At 43.9% G+C, this 15,938-nt stretch overlaps 1 protein-coding gene across 50 annotated transcripts in view; it reads right to left on the bottom strand.

Annotated features, from left to right (window-relative positions):
• Window positions 1-15,938, bottom strand: part of LOC115079149 (GATA zinc finger domain-containing protein 14-like) — a 437,489-nt gene that overhangs the window by 170,277 nt on the left and 251,274 nt on the right. For 26 of the 50 annotated variants that reach the window (XM_029582467.1, XM_029582591.1, XM_029582583.1 and 23 more), the window contains 8 exons: window positions 15,686-15,712; window positions 12,585-12,611; window positions 11,545-11,571; window positions 9,639-9,665; window positions 7,241-7,267; window positions 5,198-5,224; window positions 3,280-3,306; window positions 1,409-1,435 (listed from right to left, as the gene is read on the bottom strand). In XM_029582467.1, the coding sequence (XP_029438327.1) occupies window positions 1,409-1,435; window positions 3,280-3,306; window positions 5,198-5,224; window positions 7,241-7,267; window positions 9,639-9,665; window positions 11,545-11,571; window positions 12,585-12,611; window positions 15,686-15,712 (216 nt within the window). The remainder of the gene's footprint in view (window positions 1-1,408; window positions 1,436-3,279; window positions 3,307-5,197; window positions 5,225-7,240; window positions 7,268-9,638; window positions 9,666-11,544; window positions 11,572-12,584; window positions 12,612-15,685; window positions 15,713-15,938) is intronic. The other 24 variants (XM_029582376.1, XM_029582559.1, XM_029582716.1 and 21 more) reach the window with 19 other exon arrangements.

Genomic DNA, 15,938 nt, shown 5'->3' with positions numbered 1-15,938 from the left:
GTTGCCTTGGTGATTGCTCCTTTTAGATTGGTCCACTGCTGATCCACATCTCTCTCGTTCTCCCATCCTTTAAGTTCTTCCTCCAGGTACTTTCCCATTTCCTCAAAGTCCGTGTTTTTGAACTGTAAAACTCGGGTCTTTGTGGTTCTTTTCCCTATTCTATTAGTGATATTAAACCATACCGTTCGATGATCACTGCTGCTGAGGTGGGCGCCCACCTGGACATCTGAGACATTGAGGGGTAGATTTTCAGACGAGCGCGAACAGCCTACTTTTGTTTGCGCTCCAGGCGCAAACAAAAGTACGCTGGATTTTAGTAGATACGCGCGTAGTCGCGCGTATCAGCTAAAATCCTGGATCGGCGCGCGCAAGGCTATCGATTTCGTATAGCCTGCGGGCGCCGAGCCGCGCAGCCTACCCCTGTTCCCTCCTAGGCCGCTCCGAAATTGGAGCGGCCTAGAAGGGAACTTTCCTTTGCCCTCCCCTCACCTTCCCCTCCCTTCCCCTACCTAACCCACCCGCCCGGCCCTGTCTAAACCCCCATCCTACCTTTGTCGGGGGATTTACGCCTCCCGGAGGGAGGCGTAAATCCCCGCGCGCCAGCGGGCCTCCTGCGCGCCGGGCCGCGACCTGGGGGTGGGTACGGAGGGCGCGGCCACGCCCCCGGGCCGTAGCCACGCCCCCGTCCCCGCCCCCAAAATGCTGCCGACACGCCCCCGCAACGCCGCGCGCTCCGGCCCCGCCCCCCGACACGCCTCCCGACACGCCCACTCCGAAACCCCCGGGACTTACGCGAGTCCCGGGGTTCTGCGCGCGCCGGTGAGCCTATGTAAAATAGGCTCACCGGCGCGCAGGGCCCTGCTCGCGTAAATCCGCCCGGTTTTGGGCGGATTTACGCGAGCAGGGCTCTGAAAATCCGCCCCTATCTGCATTATTGAGCAATAAGTCGAGTATAGCACCTTCTCTCGTGGGTTCCAACACCATTTGTTTGAACAAAGATACTTGCATGGCATCCATTATTGCTCTACTATTTTTAGTTTCTGCAGATGGGATTTTCCAGTCTACATCTGGCATATTAAAGTCACCCACGATCACCACTTCTCCCTTCCTGCCTATCTTATGGATGTCTTCAATCAGATCTCTGTCCAGCTCTTCCTTTTGGTTTGGAGGCCTGTACACCACTCCAATATAAATGGACACTCCGTCATCTTTTTTTAGGTCGACCCATAGAGCTTCTTCTTTACCCCAACTTCCTTGTAGCTCAGATGCTTGGATGTTGTTTCTGACATAAAGAGCCACACCTCCACCTTTTCTATCCTCTCTGTCCTTCCTTAACAAGTTGTGGCCTGATATTGTTGTATCCCATTCATGAGATTCTGTGAACCATGGATCTAAAGTTTAGGCTTACCTCAGTAGTATTATTGTTGGGATTGTTCTAAATGAAAGAAAGAGAGCAGTGAGATTAGGAATAAATTCTCCCGGGAAGGTCACAGGATGGGAAAGTCACTTTATAGTGAGACACTAGGATGAGAATCACACTCCAGATCATCATGAGATTTCTGTCCAGTCTGAGGATTTCCTTTTGCATTAAAACCTTCCCATTTAGAGCCTCCGGGTGAGAGAGTCACAGTGGGATCTGTGTTACATTGCATGACATAATGTGATCTTCATGTAAAAGTAACGTCCCACATCAGGAGATATAGACCCAGATCTGAGGAACAGAAGTAACCACCCCCAAGATCCGCAGCAGATGCTCTCACACTCTCCTGGTTTTCCTATCATCATCCTTGGTATCCTGGGTCCCATATTTCAGTTAAGGGCATTAACTGCTACTCTGTGCATATTAATCACATGTTTCTTTCAGGGTAGACACAGTCCCAGCATGTTACCCGATCTTTCTATTAAAAGTAGTAACTAATTCTCTGTGCAGATTGCCCACATCTTTCTGTTAAAGGTAGTAACTAATGCCCTGTGCAGATTACCCACATCTTTCTGTTAAAGGTAGTAACTAATGCTCTGTGCAGATTGCCCACATGTTTCTGTTAAAGGTAGTAACTAATGCCCTGTGCAGATTACCCACATCTTTCTGTTAAAGGTAGTAACTAATGCTCTTCGCAGATTGCCCACATGTTTCTGTTAAAGGTAGTAACTAATGCCCTGTGCAGATTACCCACATTTTTCTGGTAAGGTAGTAACTAATGCTCTGTGCAGATTGCCCACATGTTTCTGTTAAAGGTAGTAACTAATGTTCTGTGAAGATTGCCCACAGGTTTCTGTTAAAGGTAGTAACTAATGCTCTGAGCAGATTGTCCACAGGTTTCTGTTAAAGGTAGTAAGTAATGCCCTGTGCGGGTTTCCCCCATGTTAATCTGAAGGGAAGTAACTGCTGCTCTGTGCTCGTTTCCCCCATGTTAATGTGAAGGAGAGTAACTGCTGCTCTGTGCAGGATTCCCCCATGTTAATCTGAAGGGAAGTAAATGCTGCTCTGTGCTGGTTTCTCCAATGTTAATGTGAAGGGAAGTAACTGCTGCTCTGTGCACATTTCCCCCAAGTTAATATGAAGGAAATAACTGCTGCTCTGTGCGGGTTTCCCCCATATTAATGAGAAGGGAAGTAACTGCTGCTTTGTGCAGGATTTCCCCATGTTAATGAGAAGAAAAATAACTGCTTCTCTGTGCAGATTTCCCCCATGTTAATGTGAAGGGAAGTAACTGCTGCTCTGTGCGTGTTTCACCCATGTTAATGTGAATGGAAGTAACTGCTTCTCTGTGCTGGTTTCCCCCATGTTAATGTGAAGGGAAGTAACTGCTGCTCTGTGCACGTTTCCCCCATGTTCATGTAAAGGGAAGTTACTGCTCCTCTGTGCAGGTTTCTCCCATGTTAATGTGAAGGGCAGTAACTGCTGCTCTGTGCGGGTTTCCCCCATGTTAATGTGAAGGGAAGTAAGTACTGCTCTGTGCGGGTTTTCCCCATTTTAATGTGAAGGGAAGTAACCACTGCCCTGTGCGGGTTTCTCCCATGTTAATGTGAAGGGAAGTAACCGCTGCTCTGTGCAGTTTCCCCCCATTTTAATGTGAAGGAAAGTAACTGCTGCTCTGTACAGGTTTCCCACATGTTAATGTGAAGGGAAGTAACTGGCCATTTTTCAATCAGATTGCCCACAGACAAGTGTCAATAGAAAAAGAGTTTAGAAAAAGTAATTTTCTGAGACAGTAACAGAAATTTAAACCTCAGAACAATTGATGTGAATAATTATCAGTATCTAAAGCTTAGGCTTACCACAGTAGTATTATTGTTCGGATTGTTCTAAATGAAAGAAAGAGAGCAGTGAGATTAGGAATAAATTCTCCCGGGAAGGTCACAGGATGGGAAAGTCACTTTATAATGAGACACTAGGATGAGAATCACACTCCAGATCATCATGAGATTTCTGTCCAGTCTGAGGATTTCCTTTTGCATTAAAACCTTCCCATTTAGAGCCTCCGGGTGAGAGAGTCACAGTGGGATCTGTGTTACATTGCATGACATAATGTGATCTTCATGTAAAAGTAACGTCCCACATCAGGAGATATAGACCCAGATCTGAGGAACAGAAGTAACCACCCCCAAGATCCGCAGCAGATGCTCTCACACTCTCCTGGTTTTCCTATCATCATCCTTGGTATCCTGGGTCCCATATTTCAGTTAAGGGCATTAACTGCTACTCTGTGCATATTAATCACATGTTTCTTTCAGGGTAGACACAGTCCCAGCATGTTACCTGATCTTTCTATTAAAAGTAGTAACTAATTCTCTGTGCAGATTGCCCACATGTTTCTGTTAAAGGTAGTAACTAATGCCCTGTGCAGATTACCCACATCTTTCTATTAAAGGTAGTAAATATTGCTCTGTGCAGATTGCCCACATCTTTCTGTTAAAGGTAGTAACTAATGCCCTGTGCAGATTACCCACATCTTTCTGTTAAAGGTAGTAATTAATGCTCTGTGCAGATTGCCCACATGTTTCTGTTAAAGGTAGTAACTAATGCCCTGTGCAGATTACCCACATTTTTCTGTTAAAGGTAGTAACTAATGCTCTTCGCAGATCGCCCACATGTTTCTGTTAAAGGTAGTAACTAATGCCCTGTGCAGATTACCCACATTTTTCTGTTAAAGGTAGTAACTAATGCTCTGTGCAGATTGCCCATATGTTTCTGTTAAAGGTAGTAAGTAATGCTCTGAGCAGATTGTCCACAGGTTTCTGTTAAAGGTAGTAAGTAATGCCCTGTGCGGGTTTCCCCCATGTTAATCTGAAGGGAAGTAACTGCTGCTCTGTGCTCGTTTCCCCCATGTTAATGTGAAGGGAAGTAACTGCTGCTCTGTGCAGGATTCCCCCATGTTAATCTGAAGGGAAGTAAATGCTGCTCTGTGCTGGTTTCTCCAATGTTAATGTGAAGGGAAGTAACTGCTGCTCTGTGCACATTTCCCCCAAGTTAATATGAAGGAAATAACTGCTGCTCTGTGCGGGTTTCCCCCATATTAATGAGAAGGGAAGTAACTGCTGCTTTGTGCAGGATTTCCCCATGTTAATGAGAAGAAAAGTAACTGCTTCTCTGTGCAGATTTCCCCCATGTTAATGTGAAGGGAAGTAACTGCTGCTCTGTGCGTGTTTCACCCATGTTAATGTGAATGGAAGTAACTGCTTCTCTGTGCTGGTTTCCCCCATGTTAATGTGAAGGGAAGTAACTGCTGCTCTGTGCACGTTCCCCCATGTTCATGTAAAGGGAAGTTACTGCTCCTCTGTGCAGGTTTCTCCCATGTTAATGTGAAGGGCAGTAACTGCTGCTCTGTGTGGGTTTCCCCCATGTTAATGTGAAGGGAAGTAAGTACTGCTCTGTGCGGGTTTTCCCCATTTTAATGTGAAGGGAAGTAACCACTGCCCTGTGCGGGTTTCTCCCATGTTAATGTGAAGGGAAGTAACTGCTGCTCTGTGCAGTTTCCCCCCATTTTAATGTGAAGGAAAGTAACTGCTGCTCTGTACAGGTTTCCCCCATGTTAATGTGAAGGGAAGTAACTGGCCATTTTTCAATCAGATTGCCCACAGACAAGTGTCAATAGAAAAAGAGTTTAGAAAAAGTAATTTTCTGAGACAGTAACAGAAATTTAAACCTCAGAACAATTGATGTGAATAATTATCAGTATCTAAAGCTTAGGCTTACCACAGTAGTATTATTGTTCGGATTGTTCTAAATGAAAGAAAGAGAGTTGTGAGATTAGGAATAAATTCTCCCGGGAAGGTCACAGGATGGGAAAGTTACTTTATAGGGAGACACTAGGATGAGAATCACACTCCAGATCACCATGAGATTTCTCTCCAGTCTGAGGATTTGCTTTTGAATTAAAACCTTCCCATTCAGTGCCTCCGGGTGAGAGAGTCACAGTGGGATCTGTGTTACAGTGCATGACATAATGTGACCTTCATGTAAAAGTAACATCCCACATCAGGAGATATAGACCCAGATCTGAGGATCAGAAGTAAAACCCCCCAAGATCCGCAGCAGACGTCCTCACCCTGTCCTGGTTTTTCTATCATCATCCTTGGTATTCTGGGTCCCATATTTCAGTTAAGTGAATTAACTGTGTATATTACTCGCATGTTCATTCCAAGGGTAGTGTCTGACAGTCCCAGCATTTTACCCGATATTTCTATTAAAGGTAGTAACTAATGCTCTGTGCAGATTGCCCACATGTTTCTATTAAAGGTAGTAACTAATTCTCTGGGCAGATTGCCCACATGTTTCTGTTAAAGGTAGTAACTAATGCTCTGTGCAGATTGCACACATGCTTCTGTTAAAAGTGGTAACTAATGCTCTGTGCAGATTACCCACATGTTTCTGTTAAAGGTAGTAACTAATGCCCTGTGCAGATTACCCACATATTTCTGTTAAAGGTAGTAACTAATGCTCTGTGCAGGTTGCCCACATGTTTCTGTTAAAGGTAGTAACTAATGCTCTGTGCAGATTGCTCACATGTTTCTGTTAAAAGTGGTAAATAATGCTCTGTGCAGATTACCCACATGTTTCTGTTAAAGGTAGTAACTAATGCCCTGTGCAGATTACCCACATATTTCTGTTAAAGGTAGTAACTAATGCCCTGTGCAGATTACCCACATATTTCTGTTAAAGGTAGTAACTAATGCTCTGTGCAGATTGCCCACATGTTTCTGTTAAAGGTAGTAACTAATGCTCTGTGCAGATTGCACACATGCTTCTGTTAAAGGTAGGAACTAATGCTCTGTGCAGGTTGCCCACATGTTTCTGTTAAAGGTAGTAACTAATGCTCTGTGCAGATTGCCCACATGTTTCTGTTAAAGGTAGTAACTAATGCTCTGAGCAGATTGCCCACATGTTTCTGTTAAAGGTAGTAACTAATGCTCTGTGCAGATTGCCCACAGGTTTCTGTTAAGGTAGTATCTAATGCTCTGTGCGGGTGTCCCCCATGTTAATGGGAAGGGTAGTAACTGCTGCTCTGTGCGGGTTTCTCCTATGTTAATGTGAAGGGAAGTAACTGTGCGGGATTCCCCCATGTTAATGTGAAGGGAAGTAACTGCTGCTCTGTGCGGGTTTCCCCCATGTTAATGTGAAGGGAAGTAACTGCTGCTCTGTGCAGGTTTCCCCCATGTTAATGTGAAGGGAAGTAAATGCTGCTCTGTGCGGGTTTCCCCCATGTTAATGTGAAGAGTATTTACTGCTGCTCTATGCAGATTACCCCCATTTTAGGGTTATTACCTTCTGTTCTGTACAATTTAACCTATGTTACTGTTAAGGGTAGTTACTACCACTCCCCATATTTTACCTGCATTTTACTGTTAAGGACAGTAACTGCCACTCATTGCAGTAACATTCAGAGATACAAAGCTGGTGCAGGTTTGAGAGTGAGAGGTTTTATGATCATCTGTCCAAAATGGCAGAAAATCAGAGCTGAAAAATCTAAAAAGGGCAGACTAGAAGGGGATTGGGACAGTGACTCGAACTTTCTCTTATTTACTCTTTCCCCACAGAAATATTGGTAATGAATGTAAGCTTTTAAAATTATTAAAATCAGGATTTTTATTTCACCGGCCATTTTTCAATCAGATTGCCCACAGACAAGAGTCAATAGAAAAAGAGTTTAGAAAAAGTAATTTTCAGAGACAGTAACAGAAATGTAAACCTCAGAACAACTGATGTGAATACTTATCAGGATCTAAAGTTTAGGCTTACCTCAGTAGTATTTTTGTTGGGATTGTTCTAAATGAAAGAAAGAGAGCAGTGAGATTAGGAATAAATTCTCCCGGGAAGGTCACATGATGGGAAAGTCACTTTATAGTGAGACACTAGGATGAGAATCACACTCCAGATCATCATGACATTTCTGTCCAGTCTGAGGATTTCCTTTTGCATTAAAACCTTCCCATTTAGAACCTCCGGGTGAGAGAGTCACAGTGGGATCTGTGTTACATTGCATGACATAATGTGATCTTCATGTAAAAGTAACGTCCCACATCAGGAGATATAGACCCAGATCTGAGGAACAGAAGTAACCACCCCCAAGATCCGCAGCAGACGCTCTCACCCTCTCCTGGTTTTACTATCATCATCCTTGGTATCCTGGGTCCCATATTTCAGTTAAGGGCATTAACTGCTACTCTGTGCATATTAATCACATGTTTCTTTCAGGGTAGACACAGTCCCAGCATGTTACCCGATCTTTCTATTAAAGGTAGTAACTAATGCTCTGTGCAGATTGCCCACATGTTTCTGTTAAAGGTAGTAAATAATCCTCTGTGCAGATTGCCCACATGTTTCTGTTAAAGGTAGTAACTAATGCCCTGTGCAGATTACCCACATTTTTCTGTTAAAGGTAGTAACTAATGCTCTTCGCAGATTGCCCACATGTTTCTGTTAAAGGTAGTAACTAATGCCCTGTGCAGATTACCCACATTTTTCTGTTAAAGGTAGTAACTAATGCTCTGTGCAGATTGCCCATATGTTTCTGTTAAAGATAGTAACTAATGTTCTGTGCAGATTGCCCACATGTTTCTGTTAAAGGTAGTAACTAATGCTCTGTGCAGATTGCCCACATGTTTCTGTTAAAGATAGTAACTAATGTTCTGTGAAGATTGCCCACAGGTTTCTGTTAATGGTAGTAACTAATGCTCTGTGCAGATTGCCCACATGTTTCTGTTAAAGATAGTAACTAATGTTCTGTGAAGATTGCCCACAGGTTTCTGTTAAAGGTAGAAACTAATGCTCTGAGCAGATTGTCCACAGGTTTCTGTTAAAGGTAGTAAGTAATGCCCTGTGCGGGTTTCCCCCATGTTAATCTGAAGGGAAGTAACTGCTGCTCTGTGCTCGTTTCTCCCATGTTAATGTGAAGGGAAGTAACTGCTGCTCTGTGCGGGATTCCCCCATGTTAATCTGAAGGGAAGTAAATGCTGCTCTGTGCTGGTTTCTCCCATGTTAATCTGAAGGGAAGTAACTGCTGCTCTGTGCACGTTTCCCCCAAGTTAATATGAAGGAAATAACTGCTGCTCTTTGCGGGTTTCCCCCATATTAATGAGAAGGGAAGTAACTGCTGCTCTGGGCAGGATTTCCCCCATGTTAATGTGAAGGGAAGTAACTGCTGCTCTGTGCAGATTTCCCCCATGTTAATGAGAAGAGAAGTAACTGCTTCTCTGTGCAGATTTCCCCCATGTTAATGTGAAGGGAAGTAACTGCTGCTCTGTGCAGGTTTCGCCCATGTTAATGTGAAGGGAAGTAACTGCTGCTCTGTGCAGGTTTCCCCCATGTTAATGAGAAGGGAAGTAACTGCTGCTCTGTGCAGGATTTCCCCATGTTAATGAGAAGAGAAGTAACTGCTTCTCTGTGCAGATTTCCCCCATGTTAATGTGAAGTGACGTAACTGCTGCTCTGTGCAGGTTTCCCCCATGTTAATGTGAAGGGAAGTAACTGCTGCTCTGTGCGTGTTTCACCCATGTTAATGTGAATGGAAGTAACTGCTTCTCTGTGCAGGTTTCCCCCATGTTAATGTGAAGGGAAGTAACTGCTGCTCTGTGCGTGTTTCCCCCATGTTAATGTGAAGGGAAGTAACTGCTGCTCTGTGCGTGTTTCCCCCATGTTAATGTGAAGGGAAGTAACTGCTGCTCTGTGCACGTTTCCCCCATGTTCATGTAAAGGGAAGTTACTGCTCCTCTGTGCAGGTTTCTCCCATGTTAATGTGAAGGGCAGTAACTGCTGCTCTGTGCGGGTTTCCCCCATGTTAATGTGAAGGGAAGTAAGTACTGCTCTGTGCGGGTTTTCCCCATTTTAATGTGAAGGGAAGTAACCATTGCCCTGTGCGGGTTTCTCCCATGTTAATGTGAAGGGAAGTAACCGCTGCTCTGTGCAGTTTTCCCCCATTTTAATGTGAAGGAAAGTAACTGCTGCTCTGTGCAGGTTTCCCCCATGTTAATGTGAAGGGAAGTAACTGCTACTCTGGACATTTTTCAATCAGATTGCCCACAGACAAGTGTCAATAGAAAAAGAGTTTAGAAAAAGTAATTTTCTGAGACAGTAACAGAAATTTAAACCTCAGAACAATTGATGTGAATAATTATCAGGATCTAAAGCTTAGGATTACCACAGTAGTATTATTGTTGGGATTGTTCTAAATGAAAGAAAGAGAGCAGTGTAATTAGGAATAAATTCTCCCAGGAAGGTCACAGGATGGGAAAGTCACTTTATAGGGAGACACTAGGATGAGAATCACACTCCAGATCATCATGAGATTTCTGTCCAGTCTGAGGATTTCCTTTTGCATTAAAACCTTCCCATTTAGAGCCTCCGGGTGAGAGAGTCACAGTGGGATCTGTGTTACAGTGCATGACATAATGTGATCTTCATGTAAAAGTAACGTCCCACATCAGGAGATATAGACCCAGATCTGAGGAACAGAAGTAAGCACCCCCAAGATCCGCAGCAGATGCTCTCACCCTCTCCTGGTTTTCCTATCATCATCCTTGGTATCCTGGGTCCCATATTTCAGTTAAGGGCATTAACTGCTACTCTGTGCATATTAATCACATGTTTCTTTCAGGGTAGACACAATCCCAGCATGTTACCATATCTTTCTATTAAAGGTAGTAACTAATTCTCTGTGCAGATTGCCCACATGTTTCTGTTAAAGGTAGTAACTAATGCTCTGTGCAGATTGCCCACATGTTTCTGTTAAAGGTAGTAACTAATGCTCTGTGCAGATTGCACACATGTTTCTGTTAAAGGTAGTAACTAATGCTCTGTGCAGATTGCCCACATGTTTCTGTTAAAGGTAGTAACTAATTCTCTGTGCAGATTGCCCACATGTTTCTGTTAAAGGTAGTAAATAATGCTCTGTGCAGATTGCCCACATGTTTCTGTTAAAGGTAGTAACTAATGCTCTGTGCAGATTACCAACATGTTTCTGTTAAAGGTAAAAACTAATGCCCTGTGCAGATTATCCACATCTTTCTGTTAAAGGTAGTAACTAATGTTCTGTGCAGATTGCCCACATGTTTCTGTTAAAGGTAGTAACTAATGTTCTGTGCAGATTGCCCACATGTTCCTGTTAAAGGTAGTAACTAATGCTCTGAGCAGATTGCCCACATGTTTCTTTTAAAATTAGTAACTAATGCTCTGTGCAGATTGTCCACATATTTCTGTTAAAGGTAGTAACTAATGATCTGTGCAGATTGCCCTCAGGTTTCTGTTAAAGGTAGTAACTAATGCTCTGTGCGGGTGTCCCCCATGTTAATGGGAAGGGTAGTAACTGCTGCTCTGTGTGGGTTTCTCCAATGTTAATGTGAAGGGAAGTAACTGTGCGGGATTCCCCCATGTTAATGTGAAGGGAGGTAACTGCTGCTCTGTGCAGTTTTACTCCATGTTAATGTGAAGGGAAGTAACTGCTGCTCTGTGTGGGTTTCCCCCATGTTAATGTGAAGGGAAGTAACTGCTGCTCTGTGCATGTTTCCCCCATGTTAATGTGAAGGGAAGTAACTGCTACTCTGTGCAGATTACCCCCATTTTAGGGTTATTACCTTCTGTTCTGTACAATTTAACCTATGTTACTGTTAAGGGTAGTTACTGCCACTCCCCACATTTTACCTGCATTTTAATGATAAGGACAGTAACCGCCACTCCCTGCAGTAACATTCAGAGATACAAAGCTGGTGCAGGTTTGAGAGTGAGAAGTTTTATGATCATCTGTCCAAAATGGCAGAAAATCAGAGCTGAAAAATCTAAAAAGGGCAGACTAGAAGGGGACTGGAACAGTGACTCGAACTTTCTCTTATTTACTCTTTCCCCTCAGAAATATTGGTAATGAATGTAAGCTTTTAAAATTAGTAAAATCAGGATTTTTATTTCACAGGCCGTTTTTCAATCAGATTGCCCACAGACAAGAGTCAATAGAAAAAGAGTTTAGAAATAGTAATTTTCTGAGAGTGTAACAGCAATTTAAAGCTCAGAACAATTGATGTGAATAATTATCAGGATCTAAAGTTTAGGCTTACCTCAGTAGTATTATTGTTGAGATTGTTCTAAATGAAAGAAAGACAGCAGTGAGATTAGGAATAAATTCTCCCGGGAAGGTCACAGGATAGGAAAGTCACTTTATAGGGAGACACTAGGATGAGAATCACACTCCAGATCACCATGAGATTTCTGTCCAGTCTGAGGATTTGCTTTTGCATTAAAACCTTCCCATTTAGAGCCTCCGGGTGAGAGAGTCACAGTGGGATCTTTGTTACAGTGCACGACATAATGGGATCTTCATGTAAATGTAACGTCCCACATCAGGAGATATAGACCCAGATCTGAGGATCAGAAGTAAAACCCCCCAAGATCCGCAGCAAACGCTCTCACCCTCTCCTGGTTTTCCTATCATCATCCTCGGTATTCTGGGTCCCATATTTCAGTTTAGGGCATTAACTGCTACTCTGTGTATATTACTCACATGTTTATTTCAAGGGTAGAGACTAACAGTCCTAGCATGTTACCCGATCTTTCTATTAAAGGTAGTAACTAATGCTCTGTGCAGATTGCCCACATGTTTCTGTTAAAGGTAGTAACTAATGCTCTGTGCAGATTGGCCACATGTTTCTGTTAAAGGTAGTAACTAATGCTCTGTGCGGGTGTCCCACATTTTAATGTAAAGGGAAGTAACCACTGCCCTGTGCGGGTTTCTCCCATGTTAATGTGAAGGGAAGTAACCGCTGCTCTGTGCAGTTTTCCCCCATTTTAATGTGAAGGAAAGTAACTACTGCTTTGTACAGGTTTCCCCCATGTTAATGTGAAGGGAAGTAACCGCTGCTCTGTGCAGTTTTCCCCCATTTTAATTTGAAGGGAAGTAACTGCTGCTCTGTGCAGGTTTCCCCCATGTTAATGTGAAGGGAAGTAATTGCTGCTCTGGCCATTTTTCAATCAGATTGCCCACAGACAAGTGTCAATAGAAAAAGAGTTTAGAAAAAGTAATTTTCTGAGACAGAAACAGAAATGTAAACCTCAGAACAATTGATGTGAATAATTATCTGGATCTAAAGCTTAGGCTTACCTCAGTAGTATTATTGTTGGGATTGTTCTAAATGAAAGAAAGAGAGCAGTGAGATTAGGAATACATTCTCCCGGGAATGTCACAGGATGGGAAAGTCACTTTATAGTGAGACACTAGGATGAGAATCACACTCCAGATCATCATGAGATTTCTGTCCAGTCTGAGGATTTCCTTTTCCATTAAAACCTTCCCATTTAGAGCCTCCGGGTGAGAGAGTCACAGTGGGATCTATGTTACATTGTATGACATAATGTGATCTTCATGTAAAAGTAACATCCCACATCAGGAGATATAGACCCAGATCTGAGGAACAGAAGTAACCACCCCCAAGATCCGCAGCAGATGCTCTCACCCTCTCCTGGTTTTCCTATCATCATCCTTGGTATCCTGGGTCCCATATTTCTGCTAAGGGCATTAACTGCTACTCTGTGCATATTAATCACATGTTTCTTTCAGGGTAGACACAGTCCCAGCATGTTACCCGATCTTTCTATTAAAGGTAGTAAATAATGCTCTGTGCAGATTGCCCACATGTTTCTGTTAAAGGTAGTAACTAATGCCCTGTGCAGATTACCCACATCTTTCTGTTAAAGGTAGTAACTAATGCTCTGTGCAGATTGCCCACATGTTTCTGTTAAAGGTAGTACTAATGCTCTTCGCAGATTGCCCATATGTTTCTGTTAAAGGTAGTAACTAATGCCCTGTGCAGATTACCCACATTTTTCTGTTAAAGGTAGTAACTAATGCTCTGTGCAGATTGCCCACATGTTTCTGTTAAAGGTAGTAACTAATGCCCTGTGCAGATTACCCACATCTTTCTGTTAAAGGTAGTAACTAATGCTCTGTGCAGATTGCCCACATGTTTCTGTTAAAGGTAGTAACTAATGCTCTTCGCAGATTGGCCACATGTTTCTGTTAAAGGTAGTAACTAATGCCCTGTGCAGATTACCCACATTTTTCTGTTAAAGGTAGTAACTAATGCTCTGTGCAGATTGCCCACATGTTTCTGTTAAAGGTAGTAACTAATTTTCTGTGCAGATTGCCCACAGGTTTCTGTTAAAGGTAGTAACTAATGCTCTGTGCAGGTTCCCACAGGTTTCTGTTAAAGGTAGTAACTAATAGGGATGTGAATCGTGTCCTCGATCGTCTTAACGATCGATTTCGGCTGGGAGGGGGAGGGAATCGTATTGTTGCCGTTTGGGGGGGTAAAATATCGTGAAAAATCGTTAAAAATCGTTAAAAATCGAAAAATCGAAAAATAGAAAAACCGGCACATTAAAACCCCCTAAAACCAACCCCCGACCCTTTAAATTAAATCCCCCACCCTCCCGAACCCCCCCCCCAAATAACTTAAATAACCTGCGGGTTCAGCGGCGGTCCGGAACGGCAGCGGTCCGGAACGGGCTCCTGCTCTGAATCTTGTCGTCTTCAGCCGGCGCCATTTTCCAAAATGGCGCCGAAAAATGGCGGCGGCCATAGACGAAAAAGATTGGACGGCAGGAGGTCCTTCCGGACCCCCGCTGGACTTTTGGCAAGTCTCGTGGGGGTCAGGAGGCCCCCCACAAGCTGGCCAAAAGTTCCTGGAGGTCCAGCGGGGGTCAGGGAGCGATTTCCCTCCGCGAATCGTTTTCGTACGGAAAATGGCGCCGGCAGGAGATCGACTGCAGGAGGTCGTTCAGCGAGGGTTCCGGCACCTCGCTGAACGACCTCCTGCAGTCGATCTCCTGCCGGCGCCATTTTCCGTACGAAAACGATTCGCGGCGGGAAATCGCTCCCTGACCCCCGTTGGACCTCCAGGAACTTTTGGCCAGCTTGTGGGGGGCCTCCTGACCCCCACGAGACTTGCCAAAAGTCCAGCGGGGGTCCAGAAGGACCTCCTGCCATCCAATCTTTTCCGTCTATGGCCGCCGCCATTTTTCGGCGCCATTTTGGAAAATGGCGCCGGCTGAAGACGACAAGATTCAGAGCAGGAGCCCGTTCCGGACCGCTGCCGTTCCGGACCGCCGCTGGACCCGCAGGTTATCTAAGTTATTTGGGGGGGGTTCGGGAGGGTGGGGGATTTAATTTAAAGGGTCGGGGGTGGGTTTTAGGGGGTTTTAGTGTGCCGGCTCACGATTCTAACGATTTATAACGATAAATCGTTAGAATCTGTATTGTATTGTGTTCCATAACGGTTTAAGACGATATTAAAATTATCAGACGATAATTTTAATCGTCCTAAAACGATTCACATCCCTAGTAACTAATGCTCTGTGCAGATTGCCCACATGTTTCTGTTAAAGGTAGTAAGTAATGCCCTGTGCGGGTTTCCCCCATGTTAATCTGAAGGGAAGTAACTGCTGCTCTGTGTGGGATTCCCCCATGTTAATCTGAAGGGAAGTAAATGCTGCTCTGTGCTGGTTTCTCCCATGTTAATGTGAAGGGAAGTAACTGCTGCTCTGCGCACGTTTCCCCCAAGTTAATATGAAGGAAATAACTGCTGCTCTATACGGGTTATCCCCATATTAATGAGAAGGGAAGTAACTGCTGCTCTGTGTGGGATTCCCCCATGTTAATCTGAAGGGAAGTAACTGCTGCTCTGTGCAGGATTTCCCCCATGTTAATGTGAAGAGAAGTAACTGCTGCTCTGTGTAGGATTCCCCCATGTTAATCTGAAGGGAAGTAACTGCTGCTCTGTGCAGGATTTCCCCCATGTTAATGTGAAGAGAAGTAACTGCTGCTCTGTGCAGGTTTCCCCCATGTTAATGTGAAGGGAAGTAATTGCTTCTCTGTGCAGGTTTCCCCCATGTTAATGTGAAGGGAAGTAACTGCTGCTCTGTGCGGGTTTCCCCCATGTTAATGTGAAGGGAAGTAACTACTGCTCTGTGCAGTTTTCCCCAATGTTAATGTGAAGGGATGTAATTGCTGCTCTGTGCGTGTTTCCCCCATGTTAATGTGAAGGGAAGTAACTGCTGCTCTGGCCATTTTTCAATCAGATTGCCCAGAGACAAGTGTCAATAGAAAAAGAGTTTAGAAAAAGTAATTTTCTGAGACAGTAACAGAAATTTAAACCTCAGTACAATTGATGTGAATAATTATCAGGATCTAAAGCTTAGGCTTACCACAGTAGTATTATTGTTGGGATTGTTCTAAATGAAAGAAAGAGAGACGTGAGATTAGGAATAAATTTTCCCGGGAAGGTCACAGGATGGGAAAGTCACTTTATAGGGAGACACTAGGATGAGAATCAAACTCCAGATCACCATGAGATTTCTGTCCAGTCTGAAGATTTGCCTTTGCATTAAAACCTTCCCATTTAGAGCCTCCGGGTGAGAGAGTCACAGTGGGATCTGTGTTACAGTGCATGACATAATG

This window comes from Rhinatrema bivittatum, chromosome 1, assembly GCF_901001135.1.
Source record: "Rhinatrema bivittatum chromosome 1, aRhiBiv1.1, whole genome shotgun sequence".
Lineage (NCBI taxonomy): Eukaryota > Metazoa > Chordata > Amphibia > Gymnophiona > Rhinatrematidae > Rhinatrema > Rhinatrema bivittatum.
This window is presented reverse-complemented; position numbering and strand designations above follow the sequence as displayed.